At 44.6% G+C, this 26,270-nt stretch overlaps 1 protein-coding gene across 1 annotated transcript; it reads right to left on the bottom strand.

Moving 5' to 3' along the window:
- Positions 1 to 59: 59 nt before the first annotated feature.
- LOC137322161 (transcriptional activator protein Pur-alpha-like) lies at positions 60 to 23,637 on the bottom strand. The gene is made up of 2 exons (XM_067985275.1): positions 23,037 to 23,637; positions 60 to 187 (listed from the first exon to the last, which is right to left on the bottom strand). The coding sequence occupies exons 1-2, from the start codon at positions 23,635 to 23,637 to the stop codon at positions 60 to 62; spliced, it is 729 nt and encodes a 242-aa protein (XP_067841376.1).
- Positions 23,638 to 26,270: the final 2,633 nt, after the last annotated feature.

The following is a 26,270-nucleotide window of genomic DNA, read 5'->3' as shown; positions in this document are numbered from 1 at the left end:
TTTTTGGCGCGATTAGTCCGTATCCATCAGGTCAGTGCAGGAACTTCATGCCGTTCCATTCATTTGAATGGAGAGTCAACCAACGAGATGCCGTTCTCGCGCAGCTTATGGAGGAGGGCCGCATTTGGTACAGCAACTTCTGGATTTCCACGTTTGCACATGTGCGGTCGCCGGAAGTTGCAGTACCCTATGCACAGAAATAACGATGAGCCCTGTTAGCCTCACCGTTATTTCCGCAGGAAAATCCGGCCCATTAAGATCATTTTAAACAAATCTCAGCCATTGTAGACAAAGTTTAGGAAATCATCTCTGAATTTCACCTTCATCTTAAAGGAACCCTGCAGGAATTCCTAGAGTAGTAATATGTACTAATTCCTTACCAGTTCTTTTCAGTCTGTTGTGATGGATTTGAATATTACTGTCTTCTGTTATGGAAGTATCTTCTGCCTAAATTATAATATATTGAGGTTATTGGATTATACAGCATTAAGTATAAAAATCTCTTGAAAGTTCACAGAACTCACTGTTTCTTTAGCAGCAATAGCAATGAAAAACTCCACCTTAGAATGTTGCCTCAGTTTAGTTCACAGACCCAATTCCAGAATGTTTGTGCTATTAAATAATGACAAGTATGAAAAAAATAAACTGAACACAAATTTTACTTCAAAACTTCAGATTGAAATAAGAGGTTAACAATAAGACTTGCACACTTGGCTGGAGCCAACCATTTTTGTGGTGACATCAATGATGTTTACTTTTATTTTTATTTTCCACCTTCCTCTTTCCACATCCCAAACCCACTGCATCATCTGGCCACAACATTTGATGAGGTCATGGACATCTGCAAACTTTTACACTAGTGTTGCCCAGCAGGTCACCCATAAGGTGGTCCATTACTGTGTGAAAAGACTTAGTGGGACATCAGTTATTCCTCTACACTGCAATAACGTTTCCCCCCCCAACAGTTTTCACTGTAGAAAACATTAGCATGTCTTTTCTGGTAGTTAAGAACATAAGAAATAGGAGCAGGAGTAGACCATACGGCCTCTCGATCCTGCTCCCCCATTCAATAAGATCATGGCTGATCTTCGACCTCAACTCCACTTTCCAGCCCTATTCGCATATCCCTTGATTCTTTTACTGTCCAAAAATCTATCAATCTCAGTCTTGAACATACTTAACGACTGAGCATCCACAGCGCTCTGGGGTAGAGAATTCCAAAGATTCACAACCCTCTGAGTGAAGAAATTTTTCTTCATCTCGGTTCTAAATGGCCGACCCCTTATCTTGAGACTATGACCCCTAGTTCTCCCACCAGGGGACACAGCCTCTCAACATCTACCCTATCAAGCCCTCTAAGAATGCTCTACGTTTCAATGAGATCACCTCTCATTCTTCTAAACTCCAGAGAATATAGGCCCATTCTATTCAATCTCTCCTCATTGGACAACCCTCTCAACCTAGGAATCAATCGTTGCACCCCCTCTAAGGCATGTATATCCTTCCTTAGGTAAGGAGAACAAAACTGTACACAGTACTCCAGGTGTGGTCTCACCAGAGGCCTATATAATTGCAGCAAGACTTCTTACTCTTATACTCCAACCCTCTTGCAATAAAGGCTAACATGCCATTTGCCTTCCTAATTGCTTCCTGTACCTGCATGTTAACTTTCTGTGATTCGTGTACAAGGACACTCAAATCTATCTGACTACCAACATTTCTTAGTCTCTCACCTTTTACAAAATATTCTGCTTTTCCATTCTTCCCACCAAAATGGATAATTTCACATTTCCTCACATTGTACTCCATCTGCCACCTTCTCGCCCACTCACTTAGTCTGTCTATATTCCTTTGCAGCCTCTTTGTGTCCTCCTCACAGCTTACTTTTCCACCTAGCTTTGTATCGTCAGCAAACTTGAATACATTACACCCGGTCCCCTCAAGTAAGCCATTGATATAAATTGTAAACAGCTGAGGCCCAAGCACCGATCCTTGTGGCACCCCGCTAGTTACAACCTGCCAACCCGAAAATGACCCATTTATTCCTACTCTGTATTCTGGCTGTTAACCAAAACTCAATCCATGCTAATAAATTACCCCCAATCTCAGGAGCCCTAATCTTGTGTAACAACCTCTTGTGTGACTCCTTATCGCATGACTTTTGAAAATCCAAATATACTATATCCACTGGTTCCCCCTTATCCACCCTGCTAGTTACACCCTCAAAAAACTCTAATAGATTTGTCAAACATGATTTCCCTTTCACAAAACCATGTTGACCCTGCCTAATCGTATTATGATTTTCCAAGTGCCCTGTTGCTATGTCCTTAATAATAGATTCTAGTATTTTCTCTACTACTGATGTCGGGCTAACTGGCCTATAGTTCCCTGTTTTCTCTCCCCCTCCTTTCTTGAATAGCAGGGTTACATTTCCAACCTTCCAATCTACTGGGAGCTTTCTAGAATCTAGGGAATTCTGGAAGATCAAAACCAATGCATCCACTATCTCTGCAGCCACCTCTTTTAAAGCCCTTGGATATCGGCCATCAGGTCCAGGGGATTTGTCGGCTTTTAGTCCCATTAATTTCTACAGTACTTTTCCTTTACTAATCTTAATTACTTTAAGTTCCTCACTCTCATTAGATCCTTGGTTCTCCACTGTTTCCAGTATGTATTTTGTGTTTTCTACTGTGAACAGATACAAAATATTTGTTTAACGTCTCTGCCATTTCACTATTCCCCATTATAATTTCTCCCGTCTCTGCCTCTAAGGGACCCACATTTACTTTCGTTAATCTCTTCCTTTTTGCTTACTTATAAAAGCTCTTACAATCTGTTTCTATATTTCTTGCTAGTTTACTTTCATATTCAGTTTTCTCTCTCTTCTACAATTTCTTGGTCCTCTTTTGCTGATTTCCTAAACCCTCCCAATCCTCAAGCTTACTATTCTTTTTGACATCATTGTAAGCCTCTTCTTTAATCTAATACTATCCTTAACTTCTCTAATTAGCCACGGTTGAATCACTTTTCCCATGGAGTTTTTATTCCTCAAGGGAATGTATATCCGTTGAGAATTATGAATTATTCCTTTAAATGTTTGCCATTGATTTATGTTTTAATCTAATTTCACAATCTACTGCAGCAACTCACCCCTCATACCTTCGTAATTGGCTTTTTAAAAAATTATGACCTTAGTATCGGTCTTAACTACATCACTCTCAAATTCAAGATGAAATTCTATCATATTATGATCACTCTGCCCCAGAGGATCCTTAACTATAAGATTACTAATTAACCCTGTCTCATTACACAATACTAGATCTAGTTGAAGGGATTGGGATGTATCTAAATTCATAGAAACTAGACATTTAAAACAGGATGCTTATTAATAACTGGGAGTGCTTGGATATTCATAAAGCAACATAACTAGCTGGAATTCATCTATGCCTAACTTAGCAAAATCCGTTATCTACAGCTCTGCTTTCTTGTTTTCATTCAGTTACTGACATAACAATTCTAATCTTACTTGAAAATAAAAGCTATGGGGTGGATTTAAAAAATTGTCTGGTAAGTGTATCCATCAGGAATTCAGGCATGGAGCAACATTACTTCATCCAAATGGAGAGAAAATCATGTGAGATAAGCTGACCTCTGTGCTTGAATTCCTGATGTGTGCACTTATCGTGAGAAGCTCTGCCCTGGGAGCAATAATTTCACTCCTAATCGGCAAAACAGATGTATAAATCATTTTTTTAATATAAAGTCTCACTATTTGATGCAGAATCTTCCTCAAGACTCTGATTTGACCTTTGAACTGTGATAGAGACATTCAGAATGAGCAAGTTTAGTTTAACAATGCCAAATGAAAGTTTATTTAACTTAACAATTTTTGAACTTTGATTTAGAAATCTTGGAAAAACCTCATGGTTAATGGAATTCTGTCGGGATACCTTTCAGCGATACAAACGTGGAAACCATATCAGGGAACTGAGAATAGGCTGCCTGATTGAAGAAGTTGAGTGAATCTAAGGCCCCAATTCCCACAACAGACCTTCAGTCCATCAGGCTACCCCCTATTTGCTGCTGCACTAGATCCAAGCGACATTATTACTATTGAATGGCACCTTCAAAAAAAAACATTCAATGAAATTACTCAAGAAACCAAATCCATTTTGTTTAAAATTCACAACAGGAGATTTGGAGATGGAGGGAGTTGAACAATGCTGGCACCTGGGTTCAAAAATTTTCTTACTTCAGTTCTAAATCAGCAATTTAGGCAGGTCAAATGCGGTATATTTTCCTCTATTCTCAGCACCATCATTTTTGAAATACAGAAATCTACCTCTGTTCACAGCAATGTAAAATGCCACCAGCTAATAGTTCAATAGCAGTAATGTCACTTGCATCTAGTTCAGCAAGGTCTTTGACAGGAGGTGGGACTTTGAATAATTGGCAGCAACAGCATGTAAAATATAAACAGGCACAAGTGGTACATGGATTTTTGTACGCAACAGTGTTAGCCACATCTTCAGAATGGGCATTTTAAAAAGAAGCCGCCTCCATTGTTATTATTTGTTGAGTGAGCTGCGCAGTAATTTGGCTATTTAAAAAATGGCACTGCACATGAGCAGCATTCCCATATGCACAATGTGAAAAAGTTTAAATCAATTTGCAGTATTAGATAGTGGTACAGCTGTGGCTCAGTTGGTAGCACTTTTGCCTCTGATTCAGAATGTCGCGCATTCAAGTCCCACTCCAGAGACTTCAGCAGAAATCGAGGCTGACATTCCAATGCAGTATTGTTGGAATGCTGCACTGTCAGAGGTGCCGTCCTTTGGATGAGACGTTAAACCAAGGCCTCGTCTGCCCTCTCAGGTGGACGTAAAAGATCCCATTTCACTATTTCGAAGAAGAGTAGGGGAGTTATCCCTAGTGTTCCAGCCAATGCTTATCTTTCAACAAACATCATTAAAACAGATTATCTGGTCATTATTTCATTACTGTTTTTGGGAGCTTGCTGTGCACAAATTGGCTGCTACATTTCCTACATTACAACTGTAACTACACTTCAGAAGTACTTCATTGGCTGTAAAGCGCTTTTGGGATGTCTTGAGGTCGTGAAAGACTTTAAATAAATGCAAGTCTTTCTTTCTTCTACCAATCTCAATCAGTGAATTGACAAACTTTTTTGCACAACAAAAACAACATGTATTCACGTAGTGAAACGTCTCAAGGCGCTTCACTGGAGAGTTATCAAACAAAATTTGACAGAAGGCTGCCCATGCACAGAACCAAATTCCTCTTCTCCCCAACTTCTTCAAAACTGGACTCGCACCTTGTGGTTTTAAACTGATTATTGTTTATCCTTCACAAAACTGGACCATCTGGCTGAAAACAGGGTAAATGGCCACCTTAATTCACAATAATTCTGTAAAATGAATCTCAGAGCCAACTGCCCTCTGGCTCAGTGGGTAAATGTCATTTGTGGTCCTTCTGAGGCCAGAGATGCAGGAACCCCTGTCGTAAGGACATGCTGCCCCTAGCCCCGACCCCTACTCCCTCAATGGCCTTGTTTGGGGCAGACAGGGACTCCACTCCTAACAGGACATCCAGTAAACTCTCAAATAAGGCCAGGACCTATGCCCAGGTCCCAGCCTAAATTTTGGTCTTTGCTGAAGTTGTGGCCAGAAGGGCTGTGGATTTCTGATCCCATAGAAAGTTTAGAGAAACATGATTGGAAATGTCTGTCACACAATTGCACATATTAAGGAATCGCTGCTCTCACTGTTCCTTCGCTAACCTTGGGGTTTTGGCTGTATATGAATCAAATTTCACCAATAATCTGAAGGTACATTTCCTTTAAGAATTACATGTCACATTTTGCAATAATCTGTTTCGGTTGGGGGAAATTACTTCATCTCTGGGTAACAGCGGAGATAAAAATATAAGCACATTGGTGTGGAGCTAGAATTTTAATTGTTTTGCTTTCAGTTACATGCAGTTTACAAAAGGTAGCTACTCACTGGAAGAGCAGGATTTGAACTATATGGCCGACCGACTTCAACTTCTACATGTTGAAAGACAAGCAACAGGAACAGGCAGTGTAATATAATCCCACGTCGAGCCATCATTGCAAATGTCCAAAATCATAGAAATACTGAAATAACTGGAAAAAGCAATAAAAATATAGGATTAGAAAACAGCAAATAAACGGTCTACTTTGTAAATCCATTTATTGTGAAGAAATGGCTCAAAACCTCCAACAGCAGTGAAGCTGCAGAACTCCTGCACTAGGCATCATGATGGGGAAATGAGGAGGGGAACAGACCGGGGGTGGGGGGGTGAGGGCAAGTCACACCAAAATTTCTGACCAGAGTTATGTTCCGCACGTTTCTCCGCCCCTGTCCAAATCATAGAATTGTACCAGATACCCCCAACTCTGCATGTTCCTTCGTCAAGTTCCTGATCTCCCTCGTCCAGGAACTTTTCAATAATTTATAGGATTTCTCTCCCTTTCTGTAATATTTTCAAATTTGTAAATGAAAAATAATTTCTTAAACTCACCACAAGATGACTGATCCGTCTAGTGCTGCTCGATGCTGGGCGCAGAACCTTAAAAAGACCGAGTACAAAGACATAAAATTTCTTTTTCCATGGCTCTGCTCCCAGGGTACAGCCTCATGAGAAGGGAGTGTGGGATGAAGTAAGGACTTTAACACAATTCTGCGACTCCTCTCCCATCTTATGAAGCTTCACGCTGCGAGCAGAACCTCGCAAAATAATATTGTTGTTGCTCAGCCTCGGCTCACTGCAACACCCACACACATCTACAAACGCAAAATATTGTGGATACTGGAAATCTGACATAAAAACAGAAAATGCTGGAAACGCTCAGTAGGTAAGGCAGCATTCATCCTGCTCCCACCTCCTCATTTTCCCTGGCTCTGTACTTACTTATAAACTGTTAAATCTCCAACTTCTTCCAGTTCTGATGAAAGGTCACTGACCTGAAACGTTAACTCTGTTTCTCTCTCCACAGGTGCTGCCTGACCTGCTGAGTGTTTCCAGCATTTTCTGTTTTTATTTCAGATAGCACCATTGTTGAACGATGTATTCAAATGAGATGCCATCTCTGCAAGGGTGGAACTTTGTGAACACTTAGATATATAAGAAATAACATATACACAACGAAAGAAAGACTGCTAATTACTACAATAAGATTGTTATGTGTTCTCAGGCCACCCGTCATTATTATTCCACTTCATCTTGCACTATGCTCATGACCTGTGCAGTGACTGGACAATTTACAAATGAACAGAAAGTAGTTTAACAATAACAGCAATCCTCAAATGCTTATCTTTAAATGTTAATTCTTCTCAAAAAGGAACAGGAAATTTTGAACAACTGCCTAATAAGGGAATTTAGCAAGATTTCCTTAGGGATAACCAGTCCTGATCAAGTCTGCAATGTCATGGTGAATGTATGTAGTACTTTTCAGTTAATGAAACATTCCTGTTTGTATGTTATTTCCCTGTGCTTTTTTCCAATTTAGAAATATAACATTTCACCTCAACAAATATGCTCAGCTCAGCTCAGCTCAGTGTACTTTTGGCATCATTATATTATAGATACATCGAACCCAATGCCTGCTGAAAGCGATGTGGCGCTGACAGGCTGTGGTCTCTGACCAGACAAACCAGCTTTGTACATACACATTGTATGGATTTACAGAGCTTCACACATTGATGTCCAAATGCCAGTTAAATTTTAAAATTAGCAAAGTGCCAACACTATCACTAAATACATTAAAGTTCCTAGGCAGTCGAATCTACTGCCTGAGACTTTATGGGCTCTATTTTAGCACCCGCTATCGGGTGCGTTCCTGGCGGGGGGGCTCCGAAAATCGGGGAATCCCACAGCGGGTCGGGAGCCCGGCTCCAACCCGCCCACTTCCGGGTTCCCCACAGACGCACCGACGTGCGCGCGCAGCCCCCACATGTGGGACACCCGCAGGCAATTAAATCCGGCGGGGTGCATTTATTCAGGTATTTCAGGTCATTAACAGACCTGATTAAGGGAATATGTCAGGAGGGGTGGGATTTTAGAGACAACTGGGACTGTTTCCCATACTGGGGGAAACACTCCCAGTTCAAATGGACGTGTTGCAGCCATCAGCCTGTGGCAGCTGCAAAGGTCCATTTGACAGGTGGTGGGGGAGACCCTCACTCATTGCAGGAGGCCACTCTGTCACTTGGGACAAAGTTTGGACTCCACCACCCTCCTCCTGACAATCAAATTCACCAACTCGCACACTTACCCCGGGGTCCAGAGACATGTACCTACCTTGCGGACCCCCTCAGATGTACATCTTGCGGATGGGGGCCGCCGTAGCTGCAGTCATGACCTCCTCGGAGGGCGAACAGCATCACCAACCTCGCCGGCCACGCCGTCCACCTCTGACACGTGGAGCTCCACAACACAGTGCTGTGACACATCCACCTGCACGGCAGGAGGGAGGGCAACTGCAGAGAGAGATGCGTCGCAGGGGGCACTTCCCTCGCCACAGGGTCCACAGACCGAGGCTCAGCTTCCTGGACCTCTCTGAGCAACAGTGCACACGGAGGCTCAGAGTCACTCGATATGTTGTCGTGGACATCTACAGTCTCCTCATGCCGAGCTGCTCCCAGCTGGCCCGAGCACCATCTTCTTACCTGCCACTGTCAAAGTTACCACTGCCCTCAACAACTTCTCCTCCACACCCTTCCAGGGTGCCACCGGGGACATCGCCAACGTCTCTCAGTCGTCTGCACAGAAGACCCCTGCAAATACACCTACACCCACTTTGCAGTGACACAATGGGTGGCATCAGGTGTGGGTCTTCATTGTGATCCTCAGGAAAGGGCATTATTGCACAAACCAGACAAGATTCGCAAAGGTGTGGCAGTAGTGGTGCCAATATAATATGTGATGTGAGTTGCTCAGAAATTAAATATAAGTAAAACCATGACAAACCCTCAAACATCCTTGTGCATGCCCTTCATGCTCATGACACGTTTGCCTTACGCTTCCTACTGCACATATGTGATGCATGCCCTGTGGTTGCTGCACAGGTAGTGGCAGGTTGAGTGAGGCTGACCGTGAAAGAGATGCATCAGAGGGTGAGCATGAGATAGAGCCATGAGATTGTATGAGGATTGGGTTGAGTGGTAGTGGCGGGATGAGTACTGGCGAGGTGAGTAAATGCAGGTAAGATGAGGATGAGGTTTGAGTGGGTATGAGGGGTGATGTGACAGAGTAGTGTTGGCAGTGCAGAAGGAGATGTGGGGTGGGGGCGGTGATGTGACAGACGGAGTGTAGGGGAATGAGTAAGTGTACTCACTTTGGCTGACCTACTTAGGTCATTGCATCGCCTCCTGCACTGTATGCAGGTGGGCGATATGTTGGTGGTGCAGGTGACCTCCTCTGCCACCTCGAGCCAGGTCTTCCTGGTGGCAGAGGCAGGCCGCTTCCTCCCGCCCACCGGGGAGAAGATCTCTGTCCTCCCCCTCCTCCTCACCCCATCCAGTAGGACCTGGAGTGAGGCATCATTAAACTGGGAGCAGCCTTCCCCCTGGGCTGCTCCATGCTGTATTTTTTCCTATTTTTTGCAGCATCTGTCAGTGGAGGACTGCCCCTTTAAATAGAGCTCCTCCAGCTGACAGAGCTTACTGCACATGCGCAGTCCGCCCGACACGCAGATCAGCAGTGGGGAACCCGGAAGACCAGGTAAGTGGATCCAATTAGGCTGCGATCGTGCGCTGGACAGACTGATTTCGCCGGGCGCATTACCCACGCGCCCAAGAGACCCCCCGCCGCAGCCCTGGCAATATCGAGCCCCATAAGTTTGCTTTGTATCAGATGCAGTTATATTGCAGCCAGTGCAAAGTCTAGCAGCACCCCTAGCTAAGCTCTTCCAGTACAGCTGCAGCACTTGCATCCACCTGACAATGTGGAAAATTGCCCAGTTATGTCCTGTCCACAAGGAGCAGGACAAATCCAATCCAGCCAATTACCACCCTATCAACCTACTCACAATCATCAGCAAAGCGATGAAGGGCGTCATCAACAGTGCTATCAAGCGGCACTTACTCACCAACAACCTGCTCACAATGCTCAATTTGGGTTCCACCAGGACCACTCAGCTCCAGACTTCATTACAGCCTTGGCCCAAGCATGGTCACAAGAACTGAATTACAGAGATGCGTTGGGAGTGATTGACATCACAGCAGCATTCAACCATGTGTGACACCAACAAGTCCTAGCTTTACTGAAGTCAATGTGGATCAGGAGGAAAACTCTCCAATGTCAGGCCAGAGAAAGGTGGTTGTGGCTGTTGGAAGCAAATCATCTCTGCCCCAGGACATTGCTGCAGGAGTTCCTAGGTCCAACTTTCTTCAACTGCTTCATCAATGACCCTCCCTCTATCGTAAGGTCAGAAGTGGGGCTGTTCGCTGATGATTGCACAGTGTACACCACCATTAGTAATTCCTCAGATAATGAAGCAGTCCGTGCTCGCATGCAGCAAGACCTGGACAACATCCAGGCTTGGTCTGATAAGTGGCAAGTAACATTTGTACGACACAAGTGCCAGACAATGTCCATGTCCAACAAGAGAGAGACTAACCACCTCCCCTTGTCATTCAACAGCATTACTATCTCTGAATCCCCCACTATCAACATCCTGGGGGTCACCATTGACCAAACTGGAACAGCCACATAAATGCCGTGGCTACTAGAGCAAGTCAGAGGCTGGGTATTCTGCAACGAGTGACTCACCTCCTGACTCCCCAAAGCCTCTCCACCAAGGCACAACTCAGGAGTGTGATGAAATACTCTCCACTTGCTTGGATAGGTGCAGCTGCAACAACATTCAAGATGCTCAACACCATCTAGGACAAAGCAGTCTACTTGATCAGCACCCCATTTACTAGCTTAAAAATCCACTCCCTCCACCATTGGTGTACTGTGGCTGCAATGTGCACCATCTACAGGATGCATTGCAGCAGCTCACCAAGATTTCCTCACCACCACCTAGAAGGACAAGGGCAGCAGGTGCATGGAAACACCATCACCTCCAAATTTCCCTCCATGTCACATACCATCTTGATTTGAACATATATCGCTGTTCCAGCATCGTTGCTCGGTCAAAATCCTGGAACGCCCTACCTAACGGCATTGTGGGAGCATCTTCACCGTATGGACTACAGCGGTTCAAGAAGAAGGCCCACCACCATCTTCTCAAGGGCAACTAGGAATAAGCTATAAATACCATTCTTACCAGCAACTTCCACATTCCAAAGATTGGTAAAAAAGAAGTCAGAGCAATGCACAACTATCTCTCACATCACTTGCTATAATTTAATCTGTCCAATTTCACTCCTCAGTTATGCAACACAATTTGCATCAATGCAAAACACAAATTGCTTTACATAAATGCAAACTGTACAGTGTAAAGGAATGCAAGGCAAGACATTGGAAAGATATCTAAAAAGACTTTCTGTACTTCACCAGTAAGCATCTTAATTGTATTTTATTAAGATACCAAATAGTGAGAAACATTGCCTGCCAGTAAGATCATAGAATCATAGAAAGGTTACAGCACAGAAGGAGGCCAATCGGCCCATCGAGTCCATGCCGGCTCTTTGCAAAAGCAATCCAGCTATTCCCACTCCACTGCCCTATAGTATGCAGGTGCAGCAGGTGATCAAGAAGGCCAACGGAATATTGGCTTTTATTGCTAGGGGGATAGAATATAAAAACAGGGAGGTATTGCTGCAGTTATATAAGGTGAGACCGCACCTGGAATGCTGCATACAGTTTTGGTGTCCAAACTTAAGAAAAGACATACTTGCTCTCGAGGCAGTACAAAGAAGGTTCACTCGGTTAATCCCGGGGATGAGGGGGTGGACATATGAGGAGAGGTTGAGTAGATTGGGACTCTACTCATTGGAGTTCAGAAGAATGAGAGGCGATCTTATTGAAACATATAAGATTGTGAAGGGGCTTGATCGGGTGGATGCAGTAAGGATGTTCCCAAGGATGGGTGAAACTAGAACTAGGGGGCATAATCTTAGAATAAGGGGCTGCTCTTTCAAAACTGAGATGAGGAGAAACTTCTTCACTCAGAGGGTAGTAGGTCTGTGGAATTTGCTGCCCCAGGAAGCTGTGGAAGCTACATCATTAAATAAATTCAAAACAGAAATAGACAGTTTCCTAGAAGTAAAGGGAATCAGGGGTTACGGGGAGCAGGCAGGAAATTGGACATGAATTTAGATTTGAGGTTAGGATCAGGTCAGCCATGATCTTATTGAATGGTGGAGCAGGCTCGAGGGGCCGATTGGCCTACTCCTGCTCCTATTTCTTATGTTCTTATCCCCATGGCCCTGCATATTTTTTTCTTTCAAGTACTTATCCAGTTCCCTTTTGAAAGCCCATGATTGAATCTGCCTCCACCACCCGCCCTGGCAGTGCATTCCAGATCATAACCATTCACAGTGTAACAAAGTTTTTCCTCATGTCACCTTTGGTTCTTTTGCCAATCACCTTATATCTATGTCTTGTGGCTCTTGACCCTTCCACCAATAGGAGCAGTTTCTCTCTATCTATTCTGTCTAGACCCTTCATGATTTTAAATGCCTCTATCAAATCTCCTCTCAACCTTCTCTGTTCCAAGGAAAACAACCCAGCATCTCCAGTCTATCCATGTAACTAAAGTTCCTCATCCCTGGAATTATTCTAGTAAATCTCTTCTGCGCCCTCTCAAAGGCCTTCACATCTTTCCTAAAGTGCGGTGCTCAGAACTGGATGCAATACTCCAGTTGTGCTCAAACCAGTGTTTTATAAAGGTTCATCATGACTTCCTTGCTTTTTTACTCTATGCCTTTATTTATAAAGCCCAATATCCCGTATGCTTTTTTAACCGCTTTCTCAACCTGCCCTGCCACTTTCAACAATTTATGCACATATACCCCCAGATCTCTCTGTTTCTGTACCACTTTTAGAATTGTGCCTTCTAGTTAATATTGCCTCTCTTTGTTCTTCCTACTGAAATGTATCACTTCACATTTTTCTGCATTAAATTACATCTGCCACGGGTCCATCCATTCCTCCAGCCTGCCTATATCCTCTTGAAGTTTATCACTATCCTCCTCACTGTTCATTACACTTCCAAGTTTTGTGTCATCTGCAAATTTGGAAATTGTACCCTGTACACCCAAGTCCAAGTCATTAATATATATCAAGAAAAGAAGTGGTCACTGTACTGACCCCTTGGGAACACCACTGTACACCTCCCTCCAATCCGAAAAACAACCGTTTATCAGTACTTTCTGCTTCCTGTTACTTAGCCAATTTTTATCCATGCTGCTACTGCCCCCTTTATTCCATGGGCTTCTATCTTGATGACAAGCCTATTATGTCGCACTTTATCAAACGCCTTTTGAAATTCCACATACACCACATCAACCACATTGCCCTCATCGAACCTCTCTATTACCTCATCAAAAAACTCTATCAAGTTAGTTAAACACGATTTGCCTTTAACAAATCCATGCTGGATTTCCCTAATCAATCCACACTTGTCCAAGTGACTGCTAATTCTGTCCCGGATTATCGTTTCTAAAAGTTTCCCCAACACTGAGGTTAAACTCAGCCTGTAGTTGCTGGGTTTATCCTTACACCCTTTTTTGGACAAGGGTGAAACATTTGCAATTCTCCAGTCCTCTAGCACAACCCCCATAACTAAGGATGCTTGGAAGATTATGGCCAGCACCTCCCTTACTCCCCTCAGCAACCTAGGATGCATCCAATCCGGACCAGATGACTTATCTACTTTAAGTACTGCTAGCCTTTCTTTTACCTCTTCTTTGTCAATTGTTAGCCCAACCAGTATCTCAACTACATCTTCCTTTACTGAGTCTCTGGCAGCATCTTCTTCCTTGATAAAGATAGATGCAAATTACTCATTTAATCCCTTGGCCATGCCCTCTGTCTCCATGAGTAGATCTCCTTTTTGGTCCCTGATTGGCCCCACCCTTCTTCTTACTACCCGTTTACTATTTACATGCTTATGTAAGACTTTTGGATTCCCTTTTATGTTTGCCGCCAGACTATTCTCATAATCTCTCTCTACCCCTCATTTCTTTTCTCATTTCCCCTCTGAACTTTCTATATTCAGCCTGGTTCTCACTTGTATTATCAACCTGACATCTGTCATATGCCCCTTTTTTCTGTCTTATCTTACTCTTTATCTCTTTTGTCATCCAGGGAGCTCTGGCTTTAGTTGCCCTACCTTTCTCCCTCATGGGAATTTACCTAGACTGTACCTGAACCATCTCCTCCATAAAGGCCGCCCAATGTTCAATTAGAGTTTTGCCTGCCAGTCTTTGATTCCAATTTTCCCGGGTCAGATCAGTTCTCATCCCACTGAAATTGGCTCTCCTCCAATTGAGTATTTTTACTTTAGGGTGGTCCATGTACTTTTCCATAACTATTCTAAACCTTATGATACTATGATCGCTCTTCCCTAAATATTCCCCCACTGACACTGCTCCACTTGGCCTGCCTCATTCCCCAGAACCAAGTCCAGCAATGCCTCCTTCCTCGTTGGGCCAGAAATGTACTGGTCAAGAAAAATTCTCGTCAGCACACTTCAAGATTTCCTCCCCCTCTTTGCCCCTTATATTATTACTATCCCAGTCTACATTAGGATAGTTGAATTCCCCCGTTATCACTACTCAATGGCCTTTGCACCTCTCTGTAATTTCCCTGCAAATTTGCTCCTCTATATCCTTCCCACTGGTTGGTGGCCTATAGAATACACCCAGTAGTGTAATGGCATCTCTATTGTTTCTTAACTCTAACCAAATAGATTCTGTTCTTGACCCATCCAGGACATCCTCTCTCTCCAGTATTGCAATATTCTCCTTAATCAATACTGCCCCTCCCCCACTCCCCTCAACCTCCTTTCTTCCCTTCCCTATCTTTCCTGAACATCTTGTATCCAGGGATATTTAGTACCCAATCCTGCCCTTTTTTGAACCAGGTCTCCGTTATTGCCACAACATCATATTCCCATGTGGCTAATTGCACCTGCAGCTCTCCAACCTTGTTTAACACGCTTTGTGCATTTAGATACATGTACCGTAAACCTATTTCAGACTTCGTTGTACTCTCTCTTAGTCTGGTCCCATCTACTACCATACTATTTCTTGCTCTAGTGCTATCTTTCTCTCCTGATCCTTTGTGCACCTTGTTTCTCCTTTCCAATGCTACATCCTGGTGCCCAATCCCCTGCCAAATTAGTTTTAACCATCCCCCCAACAAAGCACTAGCGAACCTACCCACGAGGAGATTGGTCCCAGCTCTATTGAGGTGCAACCCATCCGGCCTGTACAGGTCCTACCTCCCCCAGAACTGATCCCAATGCTTCAGGAATTTAAAGCCCTCCCTCCTGCACCATCTCTCCAGCCACGCATTTATCTGCTCTATCTTCGAGAATTTTCAGTTAATTAGAAAGAGCCAGCATGGATTTGTGAAAGGTAGGTCGTGCCTGACAAACCTGATTTAATTTTTTGAAGAGGTGACTAAAGTAGTGGACAGGGGAATGTCAATGGATGTTATTTATATAGACTTCCAGAAGGCATTTGATAAGGTTCCACATAAGAGACTGTTAGCTAAGGTAGAAGCCCATGGAATCAAGGGAAAAGTACAGACTTGGTTAGGATGTTGGCTGAGCGAAAGACAACAGAGAGTAGGGATAATGGGTAGGTACTCACATTGGCAGGATGTGACTAGTGGAGTCCCGCAGGGATCTGTCTTGGGGCTTCAATTATTCACAATATTTATTAACAACTTAGATGATGGCATAGAAAGTCTCATATCTAAGTTTGCCGATGACACAAAGATTGGTGGCATTGTAAGCAGTGTAGATGAAAACATAAAATTACAAAGCGATATTGATAGATCAGATGAATGGGCAAAACTGTGGCAAATGGAATTCAATGTAGACAAATGTGAGGTCATCCACTTTGGATCAAAAAAGGATAGAACAGGGTACTTTCTAAATGGTAAAAAGTTAAAAACCGTAGATGTCCAAAGGGATCTAGGGGTACAGGTACATAGATCATTGAAGTGTCATGAACAGGTGCAGAAAATAATCAATAAGGCTAATGGAATGCTGGCCTTTACATCTAGAGGACTGGAGTACAAGGGGGCAGAAGTTATGCTGCAGCTATACAAAACCCTGGTTAGACGGCACCTGGAGTGCTGTGAGCAGTTCTGGACACCGCACCTTCGGAAGGACATATTGGCCTTGCAGTGTAGGTTTATTAGAATGATAACCGGACTTCAAGGAGAGATTACACAAATTGGGGTTGTATTCTCTGGAGTTTCGAAGGTTAAGGGGTGATCTGATCGAAGTTTATAAGATATTAAGGGGAACAGATAGAGTGGATAGAGAGAAACTATTTCCGCTGGTTGAGGATTCTAGGAGTAGGGGGCACAGTCTAAAAATTAGAGCCAGACCTTTCAGGAGCGAGATTAGAAATCATTTCTACACACAAAGGGTGGTAGAAGTTTGGAATTCTCTTCTGCAAACGGCAATTGATACTAGCTCAATTGCTAAATTTAAATCTGAGATAGATAGCTTTTTGGCAACCAAAGGTATTAAGGGATATGGGCCAAAGGCAGGTATATGGAGTTAGATCACAGATCAGCCATGATCTTATCAAATGGCGGAGCAGGCACGAGGGGCTGAATGGCCTACTCCTGTTCCTATGTTCCTATTTCTATACTCGCTCGCGCGTGGCACCGGGAGTAATCCGGAGATTACTACCTTTGAGGTCCTGCTTCTTAATCTCTTTCCTAACTCCTTAAAATCTGCCTGCAGGACCTCATCCCTCTTTCTACCTATGTTGTTGGTACCGATATGGACCACCACCTCTGGATGTTCACCCTTCCCCTCCGATACAAGACATTAACTGAATTTCAGGATTCTGATGACAAACACCATTAGAGTCCCAAAATTCTGAATTCACATTGGCGAGTGTATGGCTCAGCATAGTATTCAGCATCAACAGTAATCCAAGGGCAAGAGTTATGTTCAGCACCATAGTTAGAACATGTAAATTCATGAATTTATAATATCAAAAGATATCTTCATCTCATTCTGACCAAGAGCAGCTGTATGGCTTTCACGAACAAAAACCTGAAAGCAGCGGTAGCTCCAACTTCTCCCTCTCATCCCAAGCCACGGTGGTTTTCAATTATTATCAGGCCTCACAGGCACAGCTGCGGTCAAATCTCAGTGGCTGTCTGCTCCTGGAACTCCACCATTCTCCTCTGGCACCCAGCCCAAACCTGAGTCTATTGATACAAAATCAGCAACATTCAAAACCCAACCCAAGGGCTCGCAGCAGTTGCAGTTACCACTGCTACAACTCACAACACCAAAAGTCCTTTTCACTCACCAATGCAGCGCCTACGCTAAAAGACCCCAGCCCAGCCGGCCAATCCACACATCGCTAAGACAACGGATCCATGCGAAAAGAGACTACACATCCCAATACTGAGTGCTACAGCTCACAACCTCGCAATCCCTTACAACAAAAGGATGTTTCCCTCATCCGCACAAGACTTTGCCCCATCCACATGCTAGTAAAACAGAGCCATGCCACAAAAGACATCCCCCAATAGCACCTCAGGAACAGCAACGGGAAGAACACTAACACCACATCTCATTCACAACCTTACTTTTGCTGCACACACTAGCTCAACCCTCTACCTCCCTGATACTCCTACTTTACACAATTCAGCTAAACCTTAACCAACATCCCATCTTCCTCCATCTCACCTATAACCTACGCATACACTTTTTCTCCCTTCTCACACTCAGAGATCAAACGTATCTTACTAATTGGACAGTGGAACACAATACAAAACATTACAATAATGGAAAACCGTCACCTTCACCTTTGCATCATGGGAAAACAATCTCAGTTTGATGCTCCTTTCCGTACAAAACATCTGGCTTACTGAGAGCAGTTCTCAGGGACGTCCAATAGTCAATCCATTATATATTAAAAGCAGCAAACGGTCTGACGATTTTAAGGGACAAGCACCCATGGGTGGCACTGGAAGTACAACTTTGTGTGACTAATAAGCTGGGAAATAAATTTATACCATGGCCACCAAATTAACTCACAGCAATCAGAACCATCAGTCTTCGTCCTGAACTTCCATCCCTACACCCCTCTGAACAAGAATGCAGTGCCACACCTCTCTCCAAAGAACAGAATCTCAAACCTCAATTCCACCCCCACCCCCCTCCACCAACACTGAGCAAGATTTCAGTGCCGACTCCCCAACCTCCCAGATGAACAAGATAAACCCCCTACCAATAAGCTAGAATTCGGCCCGTACCTCACTGGTTGCATTTTTTGCTCTAACCCACCCACTGGTTGCAGTTCCATCACACAGGTCACCCTTACCCAGTTTATGTACTCCACCTACAGTAATTTTGTCCCCCCAACTGCAATTCCCAACCACAGCACACTCCCGGCTGTTTTTCTCCTCCTGTGATGGCTGACTATTCCATGCCTCAATCCCCCTACCCCCACTGATCTCAAAATTCCTTTCCTCTCCCCCTACTTCCCCTCTCCCTTCCTCCCCATTCCCCTTCTCTCCTTTGCCACAGTCTTTACCCTGTTCTCTAACTCTGTTCTCCCTCTCCTACCTCCTTTCCCCTTGCCCCCACCTTTCCTTCTCTCCAGCTCCTCCTGCAATGGGTGGGAAGGGAAATCGTGTGAGCAACCATCCTACCCAAAGTGACATTTGGCGTAGAATACGTCTACCCAATCATGGGTGGGTGAATTGTAATGAGATGCGTATTTTCTGTCATAGGAACATAGGAACAGGAGTAGGCCATTCAGCCCCTCGTGCCTGCTCCGCCATTTGATAAGATCATGGCTGATCTGTGACCTAACTCCATATACCTGCCTTTGGCCCATATCCCTTAATACCTTTGGTTGCTAAAAAGCTATCTATCTCAGATTTAAATTTAGCAATTGAGCTAGTATCAATTGCCGTTTGCGGAAGAGAGTTCCAAACTTCTACAACCCAGAGGTGTTGACACCATAACACCTCTGGACACGAAGAATGCCAATACATTCCTGGCGTCCAGGGTTGATAAAGCGGCAGTGGAGAGGTTTAAACTTTTAAAAGCCTAGTGCAATCAATCACTGAGCAAATTCTGGCCCCCAGCCCTTCTACTAAAGCAGCAGAAACCCTGCCAAGGGCCTGTCAAAATTATGGAAATGGTTCTAATCCTGGGAAATCGGTCAGGGTCAGGGATGCTGGTATTGGGCTGGTGGAAGTCATATCCTGTTAAAGTTGTGCCACTCTAGGGACGGAGAGGAAAATCCAACCTGATGTCTAGCCCACATCTCCTGTCCATCACACCCAGATTTCTGTATCATATCTCAAAAGAAAATAACTTCCATTTATAAAGTACATTTAACGTGAAAAACCTCCCTCGGTACTTCTTAAAGTCTAAGTCAAATGTGGAGAGAATAGGAGAGATCGACCAAAAGTGGGAACCTAAAGGAGCAAAGGGAGGTGGAAAGGTGGAGAGGTTTAGGAAGGAAATTCCAAAGAGTGGTGCCTAGCTAAAGGCATGGCCACCAATAGTGAGGCAAAGAGAAAGAGGGGGAAAGTAAAGGAGACCACATTCAGAGAAACTGAGAGTTTGGGGGTGGAGGGGTGATTGTAGGGCTGGAAGAGGTTACAGAGATAGATACGAGTGAGGTTATAAAGGAATTTAAACATGAGGGTGAGAATTTTAAATTTGAGGCATGGGGGACTGGGAGCCAATGTAGGTCAGCAAAGACAAGATCATGGGTGAGCAAAACTTCGTGGGGGTTAGGATATGGGCAGCAGAGTTTAGGATCAGCTGAAGTTCATGTAGGGTGTAGGATGGGAGGTCAGCCAAGAAAACATTGGAATAGTCCTGCCTTGCAGTGACAAAGTGATGAGGGGGTCAGCAGCAGATGGGCTGGGGTAGGGGCAGGGGTAGGCAATGCTATGGAGTTGGGAGTAATTGCCACTTTGTCTCATATTCCAAATAACGGTCCTTAACATCAGCCCTGAGAGCTTTTGGGCATCTCATTGTTAAGAACATAAGAACATAAGAAATAGGATCAGGAGTAGGCCAATCGGCCCTTCGAGCCTGCTCCGCCATTTAATAAGATCATGGCTGATCTGATCCTAACCTCAAATCTAAATTCATGTCCAATTTCCTGCCCACTCCCCGTAACCCCAAATTCCCTTTACTTCTAGGAAACTGTCTATTTCTGTTTGAAATTTATTTAATGATGTAGCTTCCACAGCTTCCTGGGGCAGCAAATTCCACAGACCTACCACCCTCTGAGTGAAGAAGTTTCCCCTCATCTCAGTTTTGAAAGAGCAGCCCCTTATTCTAAGATTATGCCCCCTAGTTCTAGTTTCACCCATCCTTGGGAACATCCTCACCGCATCCACCCGATCAAGCCCCTTCACAATCTTATATGTTTCAATAAGATCGCCTCTCATTCTTCTGAACTCCAATGAGTAGAGTCCCAATCTACTCAACCTCTCCTCATATGTCCGCCCCCTCATCCCCGGGATTAACCGAGTGAACCTTCTTTGTACTGCCTCGAGAGCAAGTATGTCTTTTCTTAAGTATGGACACCAAAACTGTATGCAGTATTCCAGGTGCGGTCTCACCAATACCTTATATAACTGCAGCAATACCTCCCTGTTTTTATATTCTATCCCCCTCGCAATAAACGCCAACATTCCGTTGGCCTTCTTGATCACCTGCTGCACCTGCATACTAACTTTTTGATTTTCTTGCACTAGGACCCCCAGATCCCTTTGAACTGCAGTACTTTCCAGTCTCTTGCCATCAAGATAATAACTTGCTCTCTGATTTTTCCTGCCAAAGTGCATAACCTCACATTTTCCAATATTGTATTGCATCTGCCAAATCTCCGCCCACTCACCCAGCCTGTCTATATCCCCTTGTAGGTTTTTTATGTCCTCCTCACTCTCTACTTTCCCTCCCATCTTTGTATCATCTGCAAACTTTGATATGTTACACTTGGTCCCCTCCTCCAAATCGTTAATATAGATTGTAAAGAGTTGGGGACCCAGTACCGACCCCTGCGGAACACCACTGGCTACTGGTTGCCAGTCCGAGAATGAACCATTTATCAAACTCTCTGCTTCCTGTTAGATAACCAATCCTCCACCATGCCAGAATATTACCCCCAATCCAGTGATTATTTATTTTGAGCAATAATCTTTTATGTGGCACCTTGTCGAATGCCTTCTGGAAGTCCAAATACACTACGTCCACTGGTTCTCCTTGATCCACCCTGTAGTTTATGTCCTCAAAGAACTCAAGCAAATTTGTCAGACATGACTTCCCCTTCATAAAGCCATGCTGACTTTGTCCTATTAAATTATGTTTATCCAAATGTTCTGCTACTGTCTCCTTAATAATAGACTCCAAAATTTTACCCACCACAGATGTTAGGCTAACTGGTCTATAATTTCCAGCCTTCTGCCTACTACCCTTTTTAAATAAGGGTTTTACATTAGCAGTTTTCCAATCTGCCGGGACCTTTGCCGAGTCCAGAGAATTTTGGAAAATTATTATCAAAGCATCCACAATCACCACTGCCACTTCCCTCAAGACCCTAGGATGTAAGCCATCAGGTCCAGGGGATTTATCCGTCTTGAGTCCCATTAATTTACTGAGTACCAATTCCTTAGTGATTTTAATCGTATTTAGCTCCTCCCCCCCTAGAGCCCCCTTTTTGTCCAGTGTTGGGATATTCTTAGTGTCCTCTACCGTAAAGACTGAAACAAAATATTTGTTCAGCATTTTTGCCATCTCCATGTTTCCCACCATTAATTTCCTGGTTTCATCCTCTAAAGGACCTACGTTTGCCTTAGCCACCCTTTTTCTTTTTATATAACTATAGAATCTCTTGCTATCTGTTTTTATATTTTTTGCTAATTTATTTTCATAATCTATCTTCCCTTTCTTAATCAATCCTTTAATTACTTTTTGCTGTCTTTTGAAGACTTCCCAATCTTCTATCCTCCCACTAAGTTTGGCTACCTTATATGTCCTTGTTTTTAGTCGGATACTATCCTTAAATTCTTTACTTAGCCACGGATGGCTGTCATTTCTTTTACACCCTTTTTTCCTCAGTGGAATATATATTTTTTGAAAGTTGTAAAATAACTCCTTAAATGAACACCACTGCTCATGTACCGTCTTACCCTTTAATCTATTTTCCCAGTCCACTTTGATCAATTCTGCTCTCATACCATCATAGTCTCCTTTATTCAAGCTCAGTACGCTTGTTTGAGAACCAACCTTCTCACCCTCTAATTGGATATGGAATGTAACCATGTTATGGTCACTCATTCCAAGGGGATCCTTAACTAGGACATTATTAATTAATCCTGGTTCATTACACAGGACCAGGTCCAAGTTTGCTTGCCCCCTTGTAGGATCAGTTACATACTGCTCAAGAAATCCATCCCTAATACACTCAATAAACTCTTCCTCAAGACTGCCCCGCCCAATTTAATTTGTCCAGTTAATATGATAGTTAAAATCCCCCATAATTATAGCTGTTCCCTTATTACATGCCCCGACTATTTCCTGATTAATACTTCTTCCAGCAGAGTTGCAACTATTAGGAGGCCTATATACTACGCCCACTGGTATTTTTTTCCCCTTATTATTCCTTATCTCTACCCAAACTGTTTCATTATCCTAATCCTTTGTCCCAATATCATTTATCTGTATTACAGTGATTCCTTCCTTTATTAACAAGGCCACCCCACCTCCCCTTCCTTCCTGCCTGTCCTTCCTGATTGTTAAATAACCTGGCATATTTAATTCCCAGCCGTTAACTCGTCCATTTTGTTACGAATGCTACGTGCATTCAGATAAAGAACTTTCAAATATGTTTTGTGACACTTAGTTCCTGCTTTTTCCTCTTTGTCCCGATGTTTGTCTTGGATCTCCTTCATCTCCTCGGCGTACTTGCTGAAGGCGCTGCCGAACTTGGACCAGGCTTTATAGGGGATGGTGATGGAGTTCCTGTAAGAGGGCTTCACCTCACTCACTCGCATGAACACGCCGTACTTGTTGGAGCCCACGTCGAAGTAGAAGCGCTTGCTGTCCACGGTGATGGACGTGCCCTCGGGCAACTCAGACTGGCCGCACGGCTCGTCGTCCACATCGTCGTCATCGATCAGCTTCGCCAGCGCATCCCTGAACTCGATGAGCCCTTGGGCCGGCATGACGATGGTCTGGCCTTGCGTCCCCCCCAAGCCGGGGCCTCGATTTAAGGCCTGGCGGATGCGCAGGAAGCAACCTCGCTGGTTCTCCTTCAGGTCCATGTAGTACTTGTGGTTCTCCCGCACCAGGAACTCGCTCTTCAGCGCACGGCGGGGCTCGTCGCAGCTCAGGCCGGCGTCCGAGTCCGAGAGGCCCAGCTGCGCATAGTGCCCTTTGTTAACTGAATCTATCTTCATCACAACATTGGGCACTGAAATTTTAGGGGTAATTTGCCCCCAATGTAGAATCTGAGATCAGCTTCCAAGGACGTGTGGCATCTGACAGCTGTGGCTCTGGACTCCACAGCCCTCAATTTTTAGAGCATGGAAGCTTTTTGTTCCTTGCGAGCATCAATGCAGCTTCCTTGGAGTCATCGATCAACCTCCCCCCACCCCCAACCCCCCCTCCCCACCACCTCAGAAGTGGCCTGGGACTAGTGGAAGCTGAATTCCAAAGTTGAGGTGAGAGTGACTGCCCTTGACATCAAGGCAGCATTTGACCGAGTGTGGCATCAAGAAGCCCTCGTAAAATTGAAATCAATGGGAATCAGGGGGAAAACTCTCCAGTGGCTGGAGTCATACCTAGCACAAAGGAAGATTGTAGTGGTCGTTGGAGGCCAATCATCTCAGCCCCAGGACATTGCTGCAGGAGTTCCTCAGGGCAGTGTCCTAGGCCCAACCATCTTGAGCTGTTTCATTAATGACCTTCCCTCCATCATAAGGTCAGAAATGGGGATGTTCGCTGATGATTGCACAGTATTCAGTTCCATTCGCAACCCCTCAGGTAATGAAGCAGTTCCTGCTCACATGCAGCAAGACCTGGACAACATCCAGGCTTGGGCTCATAAGTGGCAAGTAACATTCGTGCCAGACAAGTGCTAGGCAATGACCATCTCCAACAAGAGAGAGTCTAACCACTTCCACTTGACGTTCAACAGCATTACCATCGCCGAATTCCCCACCATCAACATCCTGGGGGTCACCATTGACCAGAAACTTAACTGGACCAGCCACATAAATACCATGGCTACAAGAGCAGGTCAGAGGCTGGGTATTCTGCGGCTCATGACTCACCTCCTGACTCCCCAAAGCCTTTCCACCATTTACAAGTCACAAGTCAGGAGTATGATGGAATACTCTCCATTTGCCTGGATGAATGCAGCTCCAACAACACTCTAGATGCTCGACCCCATCCAGGACAAAGCAGCCCGTTTAATTGGCACCCCATCCAACACCTTAAACATTCACTCCCTCCACCCCCGGCGCACAGTGGCTGCAGTGTGTACCATCTACAAGATGCACTGCAGCAACCTGCCAAGGCTTCTTCTCCAATACCTCCCAAACCCGCGACCTCTACCGCCTAGAGGGACAAGGGCAGTAGACGCATGGGAACAACACCACCTGTACGTTCCCCTCCAAGTCACACACCATCCTGACTTGGAAATATATCGCTGTTCCTTTGTCATCGCTGGGTCAAAATCCTGAAACTCCCTTCCTATCAGCACTGTGAGAGAACCTTCACCACACGCACTGCAGCGGTTCAAGAAGGCGGCTCACCACCACCTTCTCAAGGGCAATTGGGGATGGGCAATAAATGCTGGCCTTGCCAGCGGCGCCCACATCCCATGAATGAATAAAGAAAAAGCACAGACTGAAACCCTGGTGGCTGGGGGTGCAGGTTAGACAGAACCCAGTGCACAGGCTTTCCTACACTGTGGGCCAGGATGTGGGTGGCTGTCTCTCAGGGCTTTCAGGATCTGATAGCTGCCATCAAACCACATGTCCCACATGCATGGAAATGGATCCAGGGCCCAGTAGATCGGCAACAGCTGGAGTTGACCTGCATGAGGCTGCAATTTCTTAGTACAACGACATGAAGCAGGCATCCAGCCTATCTTCTCAGAGCACCATGTAAGTAGCACATAGGGGGCAACACCAGCCACCCAGGCAGAGATGCAGCCAGCAGCAGGTCCCTTGCAGGACCAAACTGTCATGAATGGAGAGCTGCTTTAGTCCCATGAGCCTTTTGCACCAGAAGAGCAGTCAACCAGCTCTTGTGATACTGGCCCTCAGGTTGCATGTAGGAGAAGCACTAGACTAGGAGAAAGAAAAGCATATTTAGACACCATGAGGAAACAGCGTGAAGCAAGATTAGGATGGGTGGTGCTCACCCAAGAAGTTGCTGCAATAAATAAAAAGGTGCTCTGATTCCATGCTCTGTTACTCATGAACTTGTCGTCATACAAGCAAAGAGGCAATTATTTTGTGGTCAGTTATTCATGGAGTTTGTAAATAGTTTGTATGATCAGGTAAGGGCAAAGAGATCTGAGATGCTGTGAGGTTCTAGGATGTGATATGGTGGGACAGATCGTATCGCATCCACCTTGACCTCTGCCCGCATGGCTCCAGCCAGGAGTTAAAATCCAAGCTTATACCTGCACTTTACTGGGTACTGGACAGACTTTAATATCTATAGCTCCCAGCTATAGGGTTATCAAAGGGCGAGAAATTGATCCTCATTCCATCTGCTTTACAGGCAGATAAAAAAAGGACCAATTATGGGGCCTAATGGCCCGCACCCGATCTGTGCCTGCATCACGAGTACCGCCATATTGGTAAAGACGGCTTTGCAAGCATCTTGGGCGACAGCCTAAAACAGTCATTAGGCCCTTTTCATATGTAAATTAGGGGCCTAATACCTATTTGAGGCCCCTATTTGCAAAAATTGGTTTAGATTGAGCGGAGCAGTAGTTGGGCCTGCTCCGCTCAGCTTTCTTAAGCAGTCGGTGCAGCCTAACCAGCGACCACCACCAAAAGGTAAGTTTGTTTTT

Source organism: Heptranchias perlo, chromosome 5 (assembly GCF_035084215.1).
Source record: "Heptranchias perlo isolate sHepPer1 chromosome 5, sHepPer1.hap1, whole genome shotgun sequence".
Lineage (NCBI taxonomy): Eukaryota > Metazoa > Chordata > Chondrichthyes > Hexanchiformes > Hexanchidae > Heptranchias > Heptranchias perlo.
Note: the sequence above shows the minus strand (reverse complement) of the source record. Positions and strands in the feature narration are given on the sequence as shown.

Excerpts from the sequence above, each read along its gene's own strand:
- LOC137322161 (XM_067985275.1), bottom strand. The coding sequence starts at position 23,637 with ATGAAGATAGATTCAGTTAACAAAGGGCACTATGCGCAGCTGGGCCTC. Across the intron at positions 188-23,036 it reads AGTTCTTTATCTGAATGCAC|GGTACTGCAACTTCCGGCGA; the intron begins GTAGCATTCGTA and ends TTCTGTGCATAG.